Source organism: Phalacrocorax aristotelis, chromosome Z (genome assembly GCF_949628215.1).
Source record: "Phalacrocorax aristotelis chromosome Z, bGulAri2.1, whole genome shotgun sequence".
In the NCBI taxonomy this organism is placed as follows: domain Eukaryota; kingdom Metazoa; phylum Chordata; class Aves; order Suliformes; family Phalacrocoracidae; genus Phalacrocorax; species Phalacrocorax aristotelis.
Window position 1 is genome coordinate 67,735,164 of NC_134311.1, and position 20,245 is coordinate 67,755,408.

Sequence of the window (20,245 nt, forward strand, 5' to 3'; positions counted from 1 at the left end):
ACTGCTGGCACATGGCAAGCCATGGGGCACCCCGCTGCAGAGTGAGTCTCTCTTCTCCCCCCTGACGGCTCACTAATCCACTTTACATAAAGAGTTAAGGAAGAAAAATCTCCATACTATGAAATTCTGGACCATTTCCTTAGTGTCTCGACAGCACTCTCTTTGCCGGCTTAAATTACAGTTTGGCAATCAAGGTTGCATAAGTGTTGGTCCAGTGCCTAGAAAAGGTTTTATTTTAATAGGACTGTGACCCAACAAGGTCTCTTGCACATCCCTTTTCTCATTTTTCAGCCGAAAAAATAGTGATTTATAATACCACAGTAGCAAACATTTGCTCTTTTTTTCCCTAATCATTTAATCTGTTTAAGCCAGGAAGGCTTCATAATGTACAATTTTATATGGTCAAAATTTACAAAACATAGAGTCAGATTTAAAACTGGTCATAACTCACAAATATCCCCAACAAAACTCTATAGTACAGACATTAAGCCTCCTGTATAACAAATTTAAACCACAGGTCACCTTGCTATTTTCAGGAAACTGTGCAAAGAGCTAATTGTATAGTACACCTAAATGTTAGAAGTTATACACGTAAGCAGGTCTGCTGCTGCTATAAAAAATATACAAGTATAAAATCACTTCTACAAAATTGGTTCAATAATTTTGTTGCTTGTAATAAAAAAGTAGACTTTAAGAACTTTCCTCCTCAACAAACAACAATATTCTGAAACCAGTCACTTGAGCTGTTATTTACACAGGATGAAATATAACTTAGCTAAATCAGAGAGTGGCAAGGGGAACTGCTTGTTCCAGGGCATACATTTGAATACAAAGATACACTGCTTGATGGTGTAGTCTTTTAACAGCACTGTCATTGTACCATTGCAGAGTGAGGTGAATGCAGGTGTTTCAAGACTGCTTTCTCTGATATTACAAAAGATAATCTAAGGACTACAACACAGTCACTGAGCTACTTGTAACATCACACATTTCTTTGCCATTTGCACCAAAACACACCCTTTAGCTTTCACTAAACTCTTAACGGGTAGAGGGGATGGTTTCTACACAAAATACTTAGTTTGGTTTGCTCAGCAGAGGAGAGGGAAAAATGTGGTTTTTTTTCCTTCAGGTTTCCCTTTGGCTCTGTCACCTTCCCAGATGGACAACATGGGCAAGCCGTAGAGGGCTGTGGCAGCCAACTTGCACTCAGCCACACACGCAAGCACACGACAGGTCCTCAACCCTGGGATTCCTCTCTTGTCACTTGGTCCCACACATGTTGATGTTCTTCCCATCGGCAGCATCCTCCACCAGTGAGATGTGGTAATCAGTTGAAAGCGTGAGGTGGGAGATGCAGCCCACCAGGCCCCGCATGTACTGCCTGTTCGTGTGCAGGGCTATTTCCTTCATGCCACCTGGGGGAAAGGGAGTGATGAGAAACTATTTATCTGTGTCTGCTCCTGCTTGGCAGACTGCACACCCAGCAACGCCATTATCCTTCCTAGCACACCTCAGAAGTGAATTTTAATTTACAGGTTGCTCTGTGGTTTTTAAATACAACTTTTAAGCACTAGAAAGTACAGAAAGCATAGGATGCTAATTATTTATTGCAGAAATTGTAGCATCAGTAAGAGCTGAATAAGCTTGTGCCCAAATTCCCACTGAGGTGTGGGGTTTGAAGATGCCACTTGATGTTCCTCTAAGTACCTGCTGGGGGTACCACAGTGCACCCCACTGTGCTGGCAACCAGTCCTCCCCCCACTAATCCATGCAGAGAGGCCTCTCCACAAAAACCAGGCTGTGGAGGACCAGAGGTTGCAGAGGACCAGAGGTGTGAACCCTTCACCTTGAGATGAATGGAGCTGGGATGTCCTGCCTTGCAGCAGACCTTGCAAGCACAAAAATGTGTCTGGGTCCTGTGTAGGTGAGCACTCACCTACATAGAGATCTCCATTGATGTTTAACTGCCTCATCTTCCCAGGGGATTTACCGGTCCTGGCACCATAATCATCCACAGTTACTTTGCCAGACTGTCCATCTCTGAAACAAAAAACCAGCCACTTTAATGCACCCAGCCTATAACCAGGTGGGAGGAGGAGCAGCAGCATCTCCCCCTCACAAGGAGAACAGGGTGACTCAGTGCTCAGCAGGGTTCACAGCAAAGGCTTGGGACTGATGCTGAGGAGCTCCACAGACAGTGGTGTGCTATGGAAATCCAGACCCTTCAGGGTGTTTTTTTTTTTCCAGGGAATAAGATGCCAGAGACTTGCAAAGGGTGTGGGACACATTTGCAGAGGAGAAAAAAATGGGAAAGAAGTAAATTGCACAGCTGGGGGAGAGGGGAGGATGGAGATGTTCCTTTAACATTTTGTTACAAATCAGATGCAATATAACAACTAAACAGCACAAGCTTCAACAAAAGAGAAGAAATAGGCAAGCTAAGGTAAAACATACTTATAAGCAGTTTGTTTCTTGCTAGAGCTTTTAGGCCACTTCTGTTTTATATATGGTCAGTAACACATCTGTATTGACAGAAGCACTTGATGAGCTCCTATTCTCACTGAATTTGGTAACAAGTTGTGCTAATGCCAGCCTGTGATTTCCAGGGAATCAACATCTCGTGAATAGAGGGATGTGTGCTTTCCCTACTAGGCACACTTGCATCCCATGAGGTAATGAGTTATAAATATGAGTTATATATACTCTGCAAGATGTCTGCACCTCCTCCAAATAGAAAAAGCAGGCATACACTGTCCATGCTGCAATGCTTGTGCCAGTCCACAAAATACTCACTAGGGGATTTCAAAATGCAGATATTAAAGAAAAATACTCTTAACCCAAATGGTATGGGTTTAATAGAATGTCTGTCATAGCCCCAGAATAGCCCTGTGTGACTTTGGCAGCCTGCCTTGAGCTGTGCTGAGTTGGCACTGTCACCTCTAATACAATAATCTTTGTGTACATCTTCCTGAAACAGCCAAGTTGCTAAACTTCAACTCCTAAGTGATGTGAGAGCACGGACCCACAGAGATTCATACCCGACCAGCATTCAGACACACCAGCCAGCACTTTAATGGCAGGGCGGCTCCAGAACACCTCCCAGATGAAGCATGGCCACTTACCGAACAGCCTTGACTCTGTGCCACCGGCCATCGCTGAAAGAGCCATTCACTGTGATGGAAGCAATGCCACTGCCCAAATTGTAGCTACAATTAAAAAAAAATATTAAAATGTTACTGCCTCCCTTGCACAGACCAGCTGTCTGCCAAATTGCTCAGGCGTCCTTACTCTATGCCCCACCTGCTCAACCCCAGAGCTCCCCTTATGGCTTGGATTCAGGGGGGACCGGTGGAGTCCTTTGGAAGCCCAGCAGCAATGTTCTTATTTTGCAAAGTCAGGCTCCTGAAGCAACAGCCAAAACTCCCTCCTGCTCAGGTCAGAGTGGGTACCATAACCACCATCCCACTGGAGCAAGAAGGGTGCCTCTGCATGGCAGTTCCTCTCCAAAATGGGAGGTTATGAAGGTCAGTGACCTACAGACATTTGGCCTAATGAGAGAGAGCAGTGGGAGTTTGCAAACAAAGTTAATAAATAAATTACTACAACAGCAAATAAGCACATGACCTATAACAGATTTATAAATCATCTGAATTATAGGAAAGGTTGAGATCTATGATGTTAGAAAGGATGAAGCCTGATAAATAAACACAGAGATAATAATGAAGTTCCCTGCTTCAGTTGCAGCCCTGATAATTTTTTTGTGTTTGCTGCTACTAAAATTACTAGGCAGACATAATGACCCCATCATGTTTACACTTCAGGCATCTTAATTTCTGGGTCCCAGAAATTTGGGCCAACCTTCATGAAGGGAAAGTAGATGTTACAACACAGTGAGCGACTGGGTGCTCAGCTGCCTGAACAGGCAGGATGAATTAGCTTGAGCCAGCCACTATTGGCCTTCAGGCTGTACCAGGCTAGAGAGATTAAAGCCAACACCACCATCTCTTCAAAAAAGGCTGAAACTGGAATTAAGTTCATGGCCAGGGTTAGCTACTTGAGGACAGCACATTAAGTTGTGAGCTGCCCAGAGCAAATAGGTTGTCCTAAATTTGACTCCTCCCCAGAGATTTAAGTGAGTCTCAAAGAAGCATCTCCTTTTATCCAGCAGGTAGACACCAGTCTAGGTCAAGAGCTACAGAAGGAGTTGGGTGTTCAGGATAGTATCTAAGTGTAAGACCTTTGTTTACAAAAATGAGATTCATACCCCTAATGAATAGGGATCCCCTACAATAGTGATGTAACCTTCTACAGAAGCAGGGAGCAACAGAAAGGATTTACAGCAGCAGATACACTGTACAGGGAAGCTACTCTGCTAGGCCAAAGAAAATGGGAAAGAAAAGGTATGTTTTGAATTTCAGACTGGACCAGAACACAGATATCTAATTTTGGGCTGCAGGAAAATACTTTTGACTAATTCACAGCCCTGATATTCTCCTGACCTCACATCTCAAAAGGTGGAAAAGTAGCATGAGAACCATTCTTTCTGAAAGAAGATGATACTTTTTATTTCTGCGTTTGTCCTTTCACCTTTTTCCTCTGTGCTCCCTTTCAGTAGATAGTGATTGTTTACGAGAGTTTTGATTTGGGATCTTAATTTTTCACCTTCCTAAATGCATGTGGAAGGTACAGATATTTCAATAAGTTCAGCTGTTTGGGTATAAAACCTTTGTGTATCTTCATCTCTGGGGGAATAGACACAACTCTAATAAAAATGCACTGTGCCTAGAAAACAGACAGAATAGATTGGCCACTTACTACCACACATCTTGGAAAGACAGGCTCTCCCAAAGATGTTTTAAAAATGTACCATTTCTGCAGAGTCAGTTCCTTGTTTATAAAACAATGATGAAACTAAGAGCTTTTGCAAAACTAACCACAGAAAATCACATTAAAAAAGCTTAAAAGAAATCAATTTAAATAGAAATGTACAACTTGTCTATGCATCCACGGTAGCAAACAACAACCAGGTAAGTCAAGTAAAAGATAGCTTCAAATTAGCTTAAACAATTAACAAAATCTTTCTAATTTAATCAGCAGTGTCTCACAACAATCCATAATAATGATGGCATTTGCTGTTTGTTATTTCAGTATTTGTCTTACACAACCTAAAAGGGGATCATGAGGAAAGACTGGGCTTTCAAAAGGCAGGAGTCCCTAAAAAGCACCATGCAAAAAGTTGCATGCAGTCCACCTAAGTGTTTGCAAGGGAGAAAGTGATTCTGGAGAGAGAACACAAGTTCAGCCTAACATTTCCCAACAATCCCCAATTTCATCTTTCTGACAGTAATATTTGTTTCTTAAATAAGTGGTTCTGTTGATGGTGGCAGTAACAAAGTTTGGTGACAGCTCGGTTTGTGTCACAGGGTTGGATATCTGGGGGTTTGAGAAGGTGGGAGACTTGCTCCCATGTGTGGTCTCTGGTAAAGAGTGAGCCTTCAGTGAGCAAAGGTGTCAGCAGAGATTTTCCTTGACCCCTGTTCTCTCTGCAAACCCTACACCTGCTCTGCTCAACTGAGATGGCAAGTGCTTCAAGAGGCACTGGGGTTTACTTATAGTAATCATACCCTCATAAGGTGACTTTTAGAAAATTACACTAAAAAATAGACATTTTAAAAACTGGGAAGGAAGGAGGGAGCGGGAATGATGCAAAGCATATAGCATGTTACCTCTTCAACTCACATCCTTTCCCAGACAACAACAGGACCTATCACTGAACAAAACCTTGAGGATGTAACTGTCTCACACTATACCAAGGAACAAGTGCACTGGATGTGTTGTGGCAATTCCTTTGAACCCTGAGTGTACTGCATGCAGCACATATAAGGGAGAGAAAGTTTACCTGAATAAAAATGCTCCTTCTTGAAGCCCTAGAGAAATGAAATCACTGTTAGGTCGCATGGGACTGTCTCCCCTCCACATCAAAAGACCTTCCTTCATTGTGGTTTTAAACCTCATGAACACGTTTGTTCTTGATCCTGATACCCTGTTTAATGTAGAAGGAAATCATAGTATAATATTGAACTGGGACAGACTTTTTCAAAAACATAGAAGGTGATCAAGCATTTCTTCTCTGCTGGTCTTGCGGGTTACTGTCTTGCAATTTGCCTATATGCTGATGTGTGAGTGACTCTGGTTCACATCCCCATTTCCAGCATTTCAGAGTGGGGGTGTTGAACTTGTCCCTCTAGAATCCCAAACACAATAGCTACTTGGTTACTCCACACAAATAAGAAAAAATCCTTTTTCTCCCCAAGCCTACTGTGAAATCCAGTCCAACAATCAGATTTTGCGAACATCAGGTAGATTTGGTGCCCTCAGAAGCCAGTGGAAAAAGCATAAGAAGGGCAAATCATAAAGTCCTGGTAGGTGAGAGGTACTAAGCTGCAGGTGATGACATATGCAAAGCCTCCTCTAGCCAGTGGCTGAAATACAGGCAGAATGAGGAATTTGTTGAAACAACACACAATTTCCTGGAATTTGGGCATCTTCTAGAGTATAGAGCAGCCAAAAAGAAGTTTAAGGACCTAAATTTTAGGCTAAAGCAGGAGTTAAAATCCATAGTGCCTTAACAGATACAGGCTCTGTATGTATGTTCTTTGCTCTCAGAAAGCACATACCAGTTCTTCATGCCAGACGTGTACATGCCATTTCTCTACAGGTTGCAAGATGCTCAGGTATTATAACAAATTGAGCCATAAGCATATGCATAGAACATGTATTTTTTCCCTGAAATTTGGAAATATGGCAAATAAATACAGATTAAAAGAATGAAACATACAACACCCTCCCACATGAAGCTCCTAGCATTATAATGGTTACCAAACAGAATATTTATGTTCACAGGAGATACATTACCTTTTTAGAATATCTGGATTATCATATATGAGGTAACTGCGACCAATAAATTGTGGGATTTCAATTGCTTCTGTAATGGCTGAAAAGTAGATAAAAAACAAACCAAGCTGGTTGTCAGGTAGCTGATATGGAAATGGAAGGGAAAAAACAGAGACAAGACTATTTTATTGATTTACTCCCACATTGGCAGGTACCTGCTGGTGGCACAGGACTGAGCTGAACTCACACTGATTTGCAAAAAGGCACTGCCAGTTCATACCCAAACACAGGGGCAGAAGTTGAGGTAGTTTGAACTGCTGGCAGTCCCTCTACTTACAGCTTTCATGTCATGGGACTAAAGCATTGCTCCACCATAAATGTTAGCACAGGAAAATATCAAGTACTGGGAAAACATTGCAAATTGTATTTTTATCCCTGTTTCCACATTTTTTGATTCTCCATATGGTTCAAGCCACCCTCCTGCCAAAACTTATACATTCACCACCGTTTGTTCTTAGTCTAAGAAACTCCTCCCTGGCCCCTGAAGGAGCACCGTGTGCAGAGTATGTGCTGGGACCTCTCACCCCTGCAAAGCGAGGCCAGGAGGAAGCACAGGCAACCTGTGAGTTCCCCATTTTCTCCTTTTGTATATGTGACTTTGGCCAGAGAGGCAGCTGCCCGCTCAGGGCTCACCTTTGGGGTGCAATGTTGGGGGGAGGCTATCTCCGGGGAGGACATACAGGGTGCCCCATATCACTTTAGGTCTATCGAAAGCACTAAAAGCTGTATGACAGAGGCTGCAAAGCCTCTTGGTTCATGCTTTTGGCTTGCTAGAGTGCTGCCTTGGAGGGTGTTTTACTCACAACTCACCAGTGTCCCACATGCTGGGACAGCCCCTGGTACAGCTGTGGTGTACAGCTGCTGGGACAGAAGCACATATTGCAAGCAGACCTGGAGCTGGTATACTGCTGCCCATGGAGATGTTGGCAAAATAACTCAGGTGTGTGATACAAATCACTGAACATTCTTGATACACAGCCTTTGGTACCGTATGAGCACTGGCCTGAACAGATTTTCTTTCAAGTGAACATCCTGCAGTTTGCTGCTGATCTCTCATAACTGACTGCTGCATTAATATAAGCCAGTTTTATAAATTCCTTAAAATAGTGGTCTTATCCTATTTTCTTCCTGGGAACTAATCCCTTCAACCCACAGCTAATCCCATCTATATAAATTTCAAGCTTTTTGGGGCACGGATGCTTAATTTCTTTATGCAATGCAGAGGCTGGCTGGGCTTTAAGAGCTCACTGTAACACAGATATGCAACAATTGGTATAGTCTGGCAGCCAACAACAGCAATATGAAATTTAGCTCTAAGTGCCAAGACTGAGAATTTTAGTGACGAATGCCTGTTTTCATCCATAATGAAATCAGGAAAGCTGCCTAATGTGTCTAAAGAAACCACTAGAGGCCGTCCACAGCCTGCAGCCTGCCAGCGTGGTTGGAAGATTGCAAAAGATGTGTTACACTCAGCCAGACATTCCTTACCAGGTCTGATGCTTTCTGCACTGGACAGCCTCTGACCATGGCAGATGGCAGCAGAGCATGAAAGGGGCCCTTTTTCCCCTGTCACATCCTGCACCAGCACTAGAGTCCCACTGCTCTTGCCTTCAGTACGGGAAGGTACTCACACCATGCAGCAGCCCTTGCCTGTGCTCTAGCACTCTGATTTCCTCTATGGAGTTTGAGGGACATTAATCTCTCCTTGCTCTTCTGTGTGCTCTTCACTTGCTACACTGAATTTGACTGCAGAAAGCTGAGTAAATTTTAGCAGTACCCTTGACGCATGCAGAATCTTTGCAACTGGAAGGGAACAGGGCCAGTAAGAAAATCTAGGACTAAACACCTTCACTCTCTGCTCATCACAATTTGGCAGAGGCACCAAAGCTTTCACGGCAAGCAGGAGTGAGCTCTGAACTGCAGGGCAGCCTGAGTAGCACCTACTCCTACAAAGCACTCAGCCAACTGCGTGGCCCTGCTGCTTTGAAAATACAGGGACCAGCTCTGCAGCCACTGTTCTGCACTTGACAGGTGCTCTGGACGCAGTTTAAAATATCAACAGGAGAAGATCTAAGGAAGTACTATATAATCCCAGAAAATATTTTGCCTTATTGCAGAAATGGAAATCCAGAATCCAGCTAGCTAGAGCAGCCACAGACACAGACACAGTGACAAAGCAGTTTTCACATCATTTACAGTACTTACTGTTTAGGCAGTAACTTCCACACTCTGCAGTGAGTCAGCACAAAACAAAATAAAAATATTCTTGTTTTATTTTTCTACAGCATAAAAATCTCCCTCCAGTTTCATGCCCACATTTCTGCATATGCATGATTCCCACTTTCCATTTGCATAAGCAACTACAATCACCTGTGACGGTAGCACTATTTTATTATTGTTTTGTCCCAAGTATTTATATTTGCCTGCTCAAAACACACAGAAGTCCAGACAAGTAGGACCAGCACCAAACCCCTCTGCTAGTCCTAGTTTTCAAATCAAATCCCAGTGCCTCACCATGGTTTACCCAGAAATGAGCTCTAACCAGGGAAGAGCAACAGTTCACTGTTCTATTCCATCTTACAGTTAAGTATAAAAATACCTTTAAGGTTCCCCACAGCTTGGACAGAAGATATAAAACCCGGCAATGCCAGCAGAAACTCTATTGAATCCTTGGCCAAAGATCCATTATGATATGAATCAATATCTCATATACCTCATACCAGCATCATTTAAGTTGAATTTTATGAGTGGCATGTATAATTTTGGCGAATGGGGCAGAGTCCCTCACAAGCAGTTTGTTTTTTCAGGGCAGGAGTTACAGCAGCCCACCAGCAAGCAGAATGGAGACAGAACCTTCAGCCTCTCACATACCACCAGCTGGGTGCACTAACCAAAACCCCATTCTGAAATAGACGCGACACAGACATGCATCCTGCCTTAGCTGTGTCTATAGCGAACTGAAGAGACACAGGTAGGATTATTTTGAGAAATCTGCTCCAGGTTCATCAAGGCTGCTGTGGACTGAGGTTCTGGAAGGACCTCCATGCTCTGTGCACGTCCATCAGCAAAAACTTGGATTTTCAGTGGCAGCTGCGGCTGCACAAGTGCAGAGAGCATTGAAAGGCACTTCAACTGCAGCCACAGGCAGCAGGAAGAGTAGACAGGTCACTCGTGCTTTTGGACACTCTTAAAAAATTAATTGAGGTTGGATTCACATAGGAAGCAACACCCAGGATCCAGTCTAAGCCAAAGGCACAAGGTGCTTCAGAGTGTCTCTAAAAGCCTGGACATCCATTCAGGTTAGGACAGGGAGGACTTGACTCTCCCTGGAGACCTCAGTACTGCTGCAGATACCATCTGAAGTCAGGAGCTTAGCACCCTGCACATACCTAGAAAGCCAAAATTGCAATTCTCCCTCCTCCCCACAGAGAAACCGGGACAAATTACGTTGTTCCAGCTATTAGTTAGACCACAACAACGTAAGCAAAGGCGTTTCTTGCACTGTATTTTAAGAAAATGTTTTTGTTCTAAGATATTGTCTTTTTTGGAAGACAAGGCCAATCTATTAATCATGATTTCACCAAAACCACTGCTTTTAACTTTGAAGTTTGTGTCTGTGAAAAATGAAGGAGTGGGTGAAGACAATAATGTCAGTCAGCTCTTTTGAACTGAGCTTGCTGTTACATTACAAAACCTTCCCTTAGGAATTTTTCAAGATCAAGCCTGACAGAAGGGAAACATCTCCATCTAGTGGAATAACCCAAAGCACATTTTTTAAAAAGCACTTCATGCAGTCTGAACACTTTCCTGAATCTAAGGTTTGAACTATTACAGTGGCTCTGAGGAAAGAAGACTATCAAGCATCTGGGCAGGTTTTCTGCTTTGGTGGTCTCCGTTGTCATACCCAGGTAGGGTTTGTGCAGATGGTGAAATAACCATCAGAGCAGTCAGTGTCTAAAAAAGGACTAGACCTTTCTGCATATGAGAACAGCATTTGTGTGAGCCCTAGGGAGGATAAAATTACAAGGGTTATCAATTCTTATGCTTCAGGATGCAACATAATCACTGGCTGGAGGACTTTGGCAGGAATTCCCCCTTTGTATAGCACTGCATAATTAGGTAGGTGTATGAAGTGTTCAGTGTTGGCCACCACAAGCAACCAGATACCAGGCTATCTGTGGATCACAGCTCTGTGCTGGGATAACAGTTATCATGTTCCTAAATAACAAAACAAATTATTCCCTGGGTATACTGCATGTGCACGAATGCAAAGGGAGCTCTGGCCTCCAGGTTTTCTATTTCAAGGGATGTGTACAACAGCAGTTGTAGCACTAAATCTCTCTTATTTTTGTGATCAGCTCGAGATCTCTGGATTGAAATGCAGTCGTTACCTTTTTGGCAATGTTGTCCATCGAAGCCCAGGGGACAGTCACATTCATAGCTGTCCTTCTTGGGAACGCAGGTGCCTCCATTTGCACATGGTGAGCTCACACAAGAGTGGGCAGCATTCACTAGGTTGATTGCAAAGGTCAAATCCCGTTTCACATCAATTGCCCGGTCATTCAAGATAATCTATGTGTTAAAAAAAAAGAGGGGGGCGGAGAAGGAAATCACATGCTGAAAAATTCCAAATTCCCAGTATTGTACTGATAGACAGAACACTTCTTTAAAAGACTTCAGAGAGATGTAACCCTCTAAACTTGGCCAAAACCCGATTTCTTGTAATGTGTGTTTTCCAGTCACAGAGGTCCAACTCATTCTGTTGCTCACCCTGACCCACTGGAGATGAGTTTCTTTTGTGTTCTGTGACATAGCCTCAGGCAACCCCTGTATGGAATAAAGCTGTGTGGGATTTACCAGTCTTGTGTCTGAACACTGGCGCAATGCTTTGTAGCTGAGCCATGAGCTAGGATGGTAAAATTAGATGAGCACTGCTGAGGAAAAGAATTTCTGAGACCAGGAAACCCCCCAGGAGATGAGCATTGACAATAGAAATATTAAACAGAAGAGCTTGTTTTTCACATTTTCTATTGCTTTCTAGTATCTCATCTTGCCTGAAAGAAGCTAGAGTTAAGACGGATGAAAAACATAATAAATGACTTCACAAAACTGTATATAAACTGTAGACAATTGTTAAATGTTGGGATTTTTACAGTGTGTCAGCAACATATGTTCTGCAATATAAACTGACATTTGTATAATCTCAGCTGATATCTTAGCAGAGACATTACACGTGGGTACAGCTTTTGATCTCAGCTACATCAAAATAAGGAGTCCATTATCACAAACAAATAGATTTTAAGGCCAGAAGTGGGAATGGTAATAGTTACTCTGGCTCCTGCATAACTCAGATGATGCACCTTAGGGGGTCCTAGTGGGAGAAGGGGTTGCATCAAGCATATATACTGTTTGAAACAACACTAAACAACTCCAACAGCAGAAAAACATCCAGTCCTGTCATAAAGATGAGCCAGTGAAGACTCCACTACAATTTCGGCTTCTTTCTAACTTCTGGCTACCTTGCTCCAAAGGTTAACAAGCCCTCACTCTTAAAAATATGTCTCTTATTCCTGGGCTTAAATTTACCTTCAGCTTCCAGCCATTGTTTCTCATTGTGCCTTTTTCTACATTATTTCAGAGTCAGGTACTCAAAGAAATCTCACCTTCATGTAGGAACTAGCAGACCACAATAAAGTTACTTATTAACTCTTCCCTGACATCACAGGCCTCTGAGAAGGCAAATCCACCTTCCTACCTACACCACAGAGTAAGGGCTCACACTCAGCATTTCCCAATCCTATCAGTACCTCCCTACTCTAGGGTACCTCCCCTCACCTTATAAGTGTGACCTATGTTCATTGCTCCTAGGATCCCTTATCTTGCACTCCAAAATGCACTGTGTTTAGTCAAGCCCACCTTTCTGATGATGTTCATGTGACTGACCTGTTCCCATCACTATTACACACTCGCCGAGTTTTCTTGAACTTCATGTTTCTGCTAGACAGCTAACAAAGATAGTGAAAAATGTTGGACAAAGTGATGAAACCGTATACACTACACTGCCATTACCCTTCTGACCTTGATCAATTGTTATGAGATGCACTCTTATAGAGTTTTTTATTTATTAAGTAAATCTGATGCAATAATTCACTCATTTAAAACGCTGAGGATTCAGAGCGAACATTTCAGCCTTAGCCAAGTTATTTTAAGTATGTCTAAGGACAGCAAATGTTAGTTCAGTTTGAACTTTCTTTTGATTATTTATTAGGACTTAATATGAATTTACAGTTTTATTCTCCAGAAAAGAAATACACCCATGCACAGCTGACCCCACTGGAACATCCCTAATGTCTGCAACAATGAAAAAGATCTCCTCCATTCATGCACTCATATAAAATCATAAGAGGGGAAGGCAGTGAGGCATGCAACTGTTGTGTGGTGTAAGAATATGCTAGTTGGACTGAGATCCACTTTAATTTGCACCTTCTTTTTTCTCTCATTACTGTATTGGTTACATCAGACACTTAGCTGCTTCAGTGTGCAAACATTGAAGTATTTGAGCATTTCTTCTGTTCATTTATTTCTATATGATGCTTCAGGGCACTCCGAGTAATCTAATCTTGACAGAGCTTTGTGCATTCTGAACTCGATCCCATATGGCTTCTGCTCACTTAGTAGAGTATGGAAATTAATAGGGAGATTAGCAGTGGTAATACTGGCTACTAAAGTTAGATTGACTTTTCACTGTGAAATATGTGTTTAAGCACTACCTGGTGGCCTCCTGAGTTGAAATCTTGGGTTACTTTGAATATTGCCAGTGGTATAATGGCAGGTATCCACCTAAAGTGTCTACTGGATGAGATGGAAATAAATGCCTCTAGTGTGTTTCTCTGGGCACATACCTTCTGGATGCTCCCACTGAAGGGTCTGAGGATCCCAGAGTTCTTTTTCACAGCATCATAACTAGGGACTCCACCAATAAATATTTCAGAGCTGCATTTAATCTGTGTGAAAGCCCCCTGCAAGAAACACAAGGATAACCTTTTATTAGTGTAGGTGGAACCATGCTTGTATCTTCAGATTACACTAGATGTTATAGCTTACTTTAATGCCTCTTTACTTCTGTTAATTGCATTTCTTTGTACAATTCCCTCAGGAAAGTCACTGTAGGACACTTTCTACTGACTGTGCCTTATCCTAATCAGAACCAGCTAAAAAAACTCAAGTATTTAAAAATGGGAATACTGAAGGAAGAAAGAAAGGAGATTGACTCGTGACTTCTGACTGCACATCTAGCTCTATTTGCAACAACTTGAGGTACATTGTTGTAAATCTAGAGGCAGAATGAGGTTCATAAAGTTAAAATCAGAACAAAGTCCATGCAATGGAGACTCATTTAATGTTTCTAACATCTAAAAAGATAATCCATAGCAAGTTATGGGGCTAAATGAAAGAAATGTTCGCATTAGTTACCAGAAGCAGTTGCTCAGGATACCTGATGAGAGTAGTCAGGGTTCTGGAGTGAACTGAAAGATGTTTAACAGTTAAGGACATGATAACTGTGTAGTTCCAGTCCTGCAAAGTTCCTGTGACTTCTGTGATTTCTTTGTTGGCAGCTCCCAACCAACCTCCTTCTACAGCTGCACTGCAGCACTTGGGGAAAAAAAGTGGGAGTCTTCGTCTTGACCCGTCTATCTAAAGCAGTCTCAGCTGCTCCATTTGAATGTTTCCCACTCAATCTGTTTCTTGACAGGCAACTGGAATTTCAATTCATTTACATTTTTCAAGAAAAGTCTAAGCTTTAAATAATTTCCCAGTATGCAGAAACACCTGCAGATTCTTCTGCTAACAGGATCTGGAGTCTGGTTTTCTGGCCACACTTTCCACTGCGAAAGAATAAACGATATTTTCTAAGCAGTTCTAGTCTCAGGTTCTTGGGATAAAAAAGTGTGTCTGTGTATGTATTTGAGTGCTTAGAGTGAAAACCCTGCTTGTTACAAGCAAAATTTCACCTTATTACAAACTTGACTCACTATGACCTCTTGGTGAGGGAAGAATAAAATGCAAGTTATCCACTGTCTGAGTATTCCAGCCCTTACTCTGTCATGAAAATTACTTTTGCAATAAGGAGACAAAGAAACAATTCTCTTTTGCCCAAACTTTCCAGTACAATATTTAGAGAGAGGTAAAAACAGGACTTTGTACACATAATTTTCAATATCACCCTTCTCTGGATGATGCATTTCACAGTGCACACATTCAACAGAGTTAGCCACAACCAGTAAGTATCAAGAAAAGAACCTCAAAAACAAGTATGAACCAAACACAAAAAGTCCAGCTACATGGCAAGAGAAGGTAAGGTTATGATTTCAGCTGCCTTTACAAGGATCCTTGTCCTCAGAGGGAAGACTTCATATGCAAATTTCCAATTTTGGGCTTAAGACAATGTTGCCCTAACATGTGTGCTTTTCTGAGCTGGTAAGAGCTTTGAGAGCAGCCTGTATAGTTTACCATGCAGTCATTTTTTAGTCTAATAGCCATATTCATGACAAGCCATCCCATTTGCTCACCTCTGCCATCCCTTCCACTGACTTTTGTTTGTCCACTTGTAGGATACCATTCTTCGCTGTGCGAGACACTCGCAACTCATGCCATTGACCCAAACTGACGGGTTCTTCACTCCTGTTTTAAGGGGAAGAAAACTTTCGAGTATTTTATACTTTTGCCTTTCTGGTATTTTCAAATATTGTTGTGATGTTAAAAGTCAAGTCCTCTGGGATGATTTTCTAAATAAAAATAAAAATAAATCACTGTGTTTCCTTATAAGGAAGTAACATACTTTCTGAGCCTCATCAGCAAAGGAAAATAAGGCCTTGTTTCTACAGCAAATAACAAACACTCTACTTTTATTTATAAATGAAACATTTCTATAACCAGCATGCATTTCATATTCCTCTGAGCTAATTTTTCTGCTCAGTCATGTATAATACATACAGACAAGTTTTTGTCTCAGATGTAGATCCTCATTGAACAATGACATAAACCTGGAGACAAAGCTTCCTACTTAATGGCTGGTCTAGTCCCACATTCTAAGTCTTCTTTTAAAACAGAACTACTTTGTGTTGGCTTATCAGCTCTATTTATGCAGCCTGTTACGGCGACATCTACACACACACACATACATACACACAGACCAGCTGCTGTGCATTAAGGGTAAGTAACTAAAATACGATCCTAATGATGTGATGAGATCCTGGCTAGGAACAATAATCCCCATTTGTGCAAAGCATTCACCAGTCTCAAAGGAAGCATTTTAATACTGTTCTTACAATCTTTACTAGTCCAACACTAATATGAATAGTAGCCTGTATAAAGGGCAAAACCAGATTCCCCTTTACAAGTTCACAGAAATTTGTATCTTGTTTTCAAATGTCATTTTACTACACTGGTTAAGGCTTTTTATGGCTAAATGTTATCTTGCAGCCTTTCCTCCAGGAGCAATGAAAACTTGCGTTTGATTCACTGGACAAGCTGGAAAAATCAGAAATTGTGTTATCTAGGACACCTGAAGCCTTTCTAGCTTTCAAAGGAAAAATACAAAATTCTTTTGGGTGAAATAATGTTTTGTATTTTCGAACTACTTACATTTAAAAATGGAAAGAGATAAAATGAAAGAACTGATAAAATTGTGATTTGAAACAGTGAGTCAATAGTGATTGAAATGCTGATTTAAAAAGGTATGTAATTTTGAAAACGTGAAAATAACTTCATTTTTTTTCTTTTATTCTGAAAAATCACCATGAGCTTTGAAATCTTTTGTTGTATCTATGTTGCTCCTCAAAATTTTCTCAAAGTGCATTTTCATCTATTTGGATGATGTTGGCAATATTATTTTGACACTTGGTTCAGAAAACCACCACAAAAAAATATCATTGAGCAATGCTATTCACTTGTACTTTTTCTTATGTAGTAGCATTTAGGGTTTACTACCTTGGGTCAATCAATCTGTAGCAGAACTTATTGACTTCTTCAAGGTGATTATATACATATAAAGGAAGCAGCTAGGTCTAGTACCTAATAAGTGGCAACACACACATTTTATCTCCTCTGCTGATTAGGTTATCATCATGCTAACCTTCTTGCTCTGGTCTTCTGGATTTAATTACAATTAGGGATGATTAAGCCTTGAGAGTTGCAAGCTACTTCTTGGATTCACAGGTTTCTGTGAATCTGGCTTTTCATGTGCTGTGGGGTTAAAGATTACTTTTCGCCGTGTAAACTGAACCTTGAAAAATACACCAAGTTATGGACATCTTGATCCTGTGCATGCCTGGCCAAGGAAAATTCCAAGGGAGAAGAATTCCTCCTCTGAGACATCCTGGTAAATAGCTCAAGTTCTGCATGCATCCATCTGCTCAGCCAGCATCTCTGCTCCCTCCCAAGCACCCTGTGCACACTGTGCTGCTTCCATCCTGGGACACTCCAGGCAAAACCCACGCTTCACCAATGTCAGCTTTCTTACTGCTGCTGCCGCCATACTTAAATAAGCTTGCTTCATCCTTAATTATAAAGACATTAGAATTCTGTTCTAACTATATTATCATACTTAATGGCCCGGTCCTATGGAAGAGATAGTCAGGATGACCAGAGTTCTATCCCCATTTAGGAAAAAGGGTAGGCGCGAAACAGTATGGTGAAGATCAAGGCAGACTTTTAAGTGGATATTGGATAAGCAGGCACAAAACCCAGGGTTAAGATAATAATAAAAGGGTTAATAAGATAATAAATGATCTTATTTAATCACTGACAGAGCTGATGACAGGATGTGGGTTGCACATATTATCTAGAAAAAGGTCCCGAACAGGACATCCCGACAACTTTCAACAAAGCCAGCCGGTCTCATGAGTCTCTCCCATTCTCCAGAAATCTCACCACACTCTTTTTCCCCAATGCATGTGACCCAGGTGCTAGCTGGCATCCTGCTCACTCTTCTGCTTTCCAATAGAAAGGGGCAGTTCCCACTTCCAGGCATGTGATTTTGGCTCTTGCCACATTTTACAAGCCTACATTTCAGCCAAAGTTTAGCCCAAGGTGTTTTGAAGTCCTACAATATTCTTGGGGGAAAAAAATGTCTGCTTTAATGCCTTATGGTTGCCAGTAATAGGAATTAGACAGCTGTAATCAGAACAAGATTGAAGGCTGTTGTAAGAATGGCCATTATGTGTTGGAGCAAAGGTCTCTGACATTAGCTATTTCTGCTGCTTTTCAGCAAGAGAAAAGAACAGGGCAAGTATGGTGAGATTCTTCTCTTGATATACCCTCCCGGCTTCTGGCAACTTGTCATTTAGCAATTTCCTGAGTCAGAGGCTGCATCCGTACAATTGTGTTTGATCTCCCTCAATGGAGCTTTCTTCAAATTTGTCTAATTTTTTTAAAAGCTATTTATAGTTCTGGCATCTGTAACATACAGTGACAATTAGTTTCCACAACTTATTTATGTGCTGCCTGAAAAAATAAAAAATAGTCATCTTTTCTGTTTGCTATTTTTCGGTTTGCAGTTTCACTGGGCTCCTCCTAATTCTTTTGTATTGAAAAAATGCAGAATAATAATTCCTTATTTATGTCCATGTCATTCACAATTTAAAAACCTTTATCATACTTCCACTGAACTCTTTCTTTTGCAGTTTGAAGGGTCCTGCTGTATTTGTGGAAGCTGTTTCTTTCCCTCTCCTGCATATCAGCACCACTCTTCCTTTTTAATTTTGCTAATTTCTTCTGAAATGAAGGGACCAGAACGGCAGCAATTTTTCAAGACAGGATACATTGTAGATTTTTGCAGCAGCAAAATCCTTATTCCATTCCTAATAATTCTCTGCATTGTACTTAACATTTCTATATTAGTCTCTAAGCAGTTAGCTGTTGCTTTCACAGAGCTATCTATGATGACTCCAGGATCTTTCTCTGTCTGACAATACTAATGGTGTTGCAACAGCTGTGCATTGTTTGGGGTGTGCATTATTTTGCATTTGCTCCCTTGAAATCTCATCTCTCCCTTTGTCATCTGAATGGGTTTGTTTGCTTGAGTCCACATTCAGCAGAAAATCAGGACGTTTCTCCTAATCACAGTATAGCCAAAACTCCTGATGTCCATCCACACGAAATATATGGTACAAAAGACTTGCAGGCAGTGTACATGTTTTGCATAAGCTTTATATAGACTATTTCTAAATATTGTGTCATCCTGGTCAAACTGGCAGCCTCTTGGACCACATCCAAGGTACTGAGTACCTCTGTTTGGCCACCTGCCTTTTCAGAAGAGCCCAGGCCACAGCTGCCCAGAGGCTGGGCACTCAGTTACACAGAGAGAGAGAGAGCAGCCTTTTTTGAGGCATTTCATTGCTCCTATCCTAAACACTAATTTTAGGATGTGATGAATCATTCTCAGAAGGTCTGTCTTTGTCTGGGAGTCAGGGTGATTTATTTAAACCATATATTTATCTTTTATACTGCTTAAGTTATATAAATGGGATATTGGCCTCAGGTCTCCCAAAAAACAGCACTATGAGGAAAGAGGGGACTTGGAGGTGTATCTTCTTGTGACACCTCCAGCCCAGTACTTACTGCCTGAAACTGGAGACGAGGGAGGCGGATGCTCACAGAAGTGCCAATGTTGTGCAATCCTCTGGCTAGAAAGTATATGCATAAAATATTTATAGAATCCCTAATCAGCTATGGTACAATGTCATGAAGGCAAGAAGGGAATTTCTGCAATAACATACAGAAACAAAAGTAACATCAGCAGAAAGATGGTGGCATGACAGGTAACACCATGGTAAAGCTTTGAAACATAAACTTTTCATTTTGAAAAGAAAATCCTGCCCCCTTGGATACAGTTCTAGCGTTTCTGTGTTTCCTTAGAAGAAGTAGACACTAGAGACTGATGGGCTCCCATTCCTCATTATAGGCTATTACTCTGTCCAGCCCACTCCTCTCCTGGATCAGCACCATGGTACTGTTGGAAAGGAAACACAAACAACACTGTTTACCTGATAACAGCTGTTCCTGAGCCACAGTCGAACCTGAACTCCACGTAACCAGACACCATGTTGATGGAGAGGAAGTCCTTGCTGTCTGTGTCATAGCTGTACAAAAGGACACCAGTCTCTAAATCTGGACGAAATGTCATCTCAAACTCCATGAAGGAAAGGTAATTCTGTGGTTCCAAGGGCCAGGGTGTGCTAGCAAATGACCTTAAGGACTCGTTGAACTGAGGTATGGCCAAGGTGAGTGC

General features: G+C 41.6%; 1 protein-coding gene across 2 annotated transcripts in view; it reads right to left on the minus strand.

The window, feature by feature from the left end:
- Positions 1-210: 210 nt before the first annotated feature.
- Positions 211-20,245, minus strand: part of EGFLAM (EGF like, fibronectin type III and laminin G domains) — a 77,364-nt gene continuing 57,329 nt past the window's right edge. For both annotated transcript variants that reach the window (XM_075079883.1, XM_075079884.1), the window contains exons 15-23: positions 20,001-20,244; positions 15,525-15,636; positions 13,857-13,973; positions 11,346-11,526; positions 6,916-6,994; positions 5,900-6,043; positions 3,123-3,206; positions 1,937-2,040; positions 211-1,415 (exon numbers count right to left, since the gene is read on the minus strand). In XM_075079883.1, the coding sequence (XP_074935984.1) occupies positions 1,261-1,415; positions 1,937-2,040; positions 3,123-3,206; positions 5,900-6,043; positions 6,916-6,994; positions 11,346-11,526; positions 13,857-13,973; positions 15,525-15,636; positions 20,001-20,244 (1,220 nt within the window). In that variant the 3' untranslated portion in view covers positions 211-1,260. The remainder of the gene's footprint in view (positions 1,416-1,936; positions 2,041-3,122; positions 3,207-5,899; positions 6,044-6,915; positions 6,995-11,345; positions 11,527-13,856; positions 13,974-15,524; positions 15,637-20,000; position 20,245) is intronic.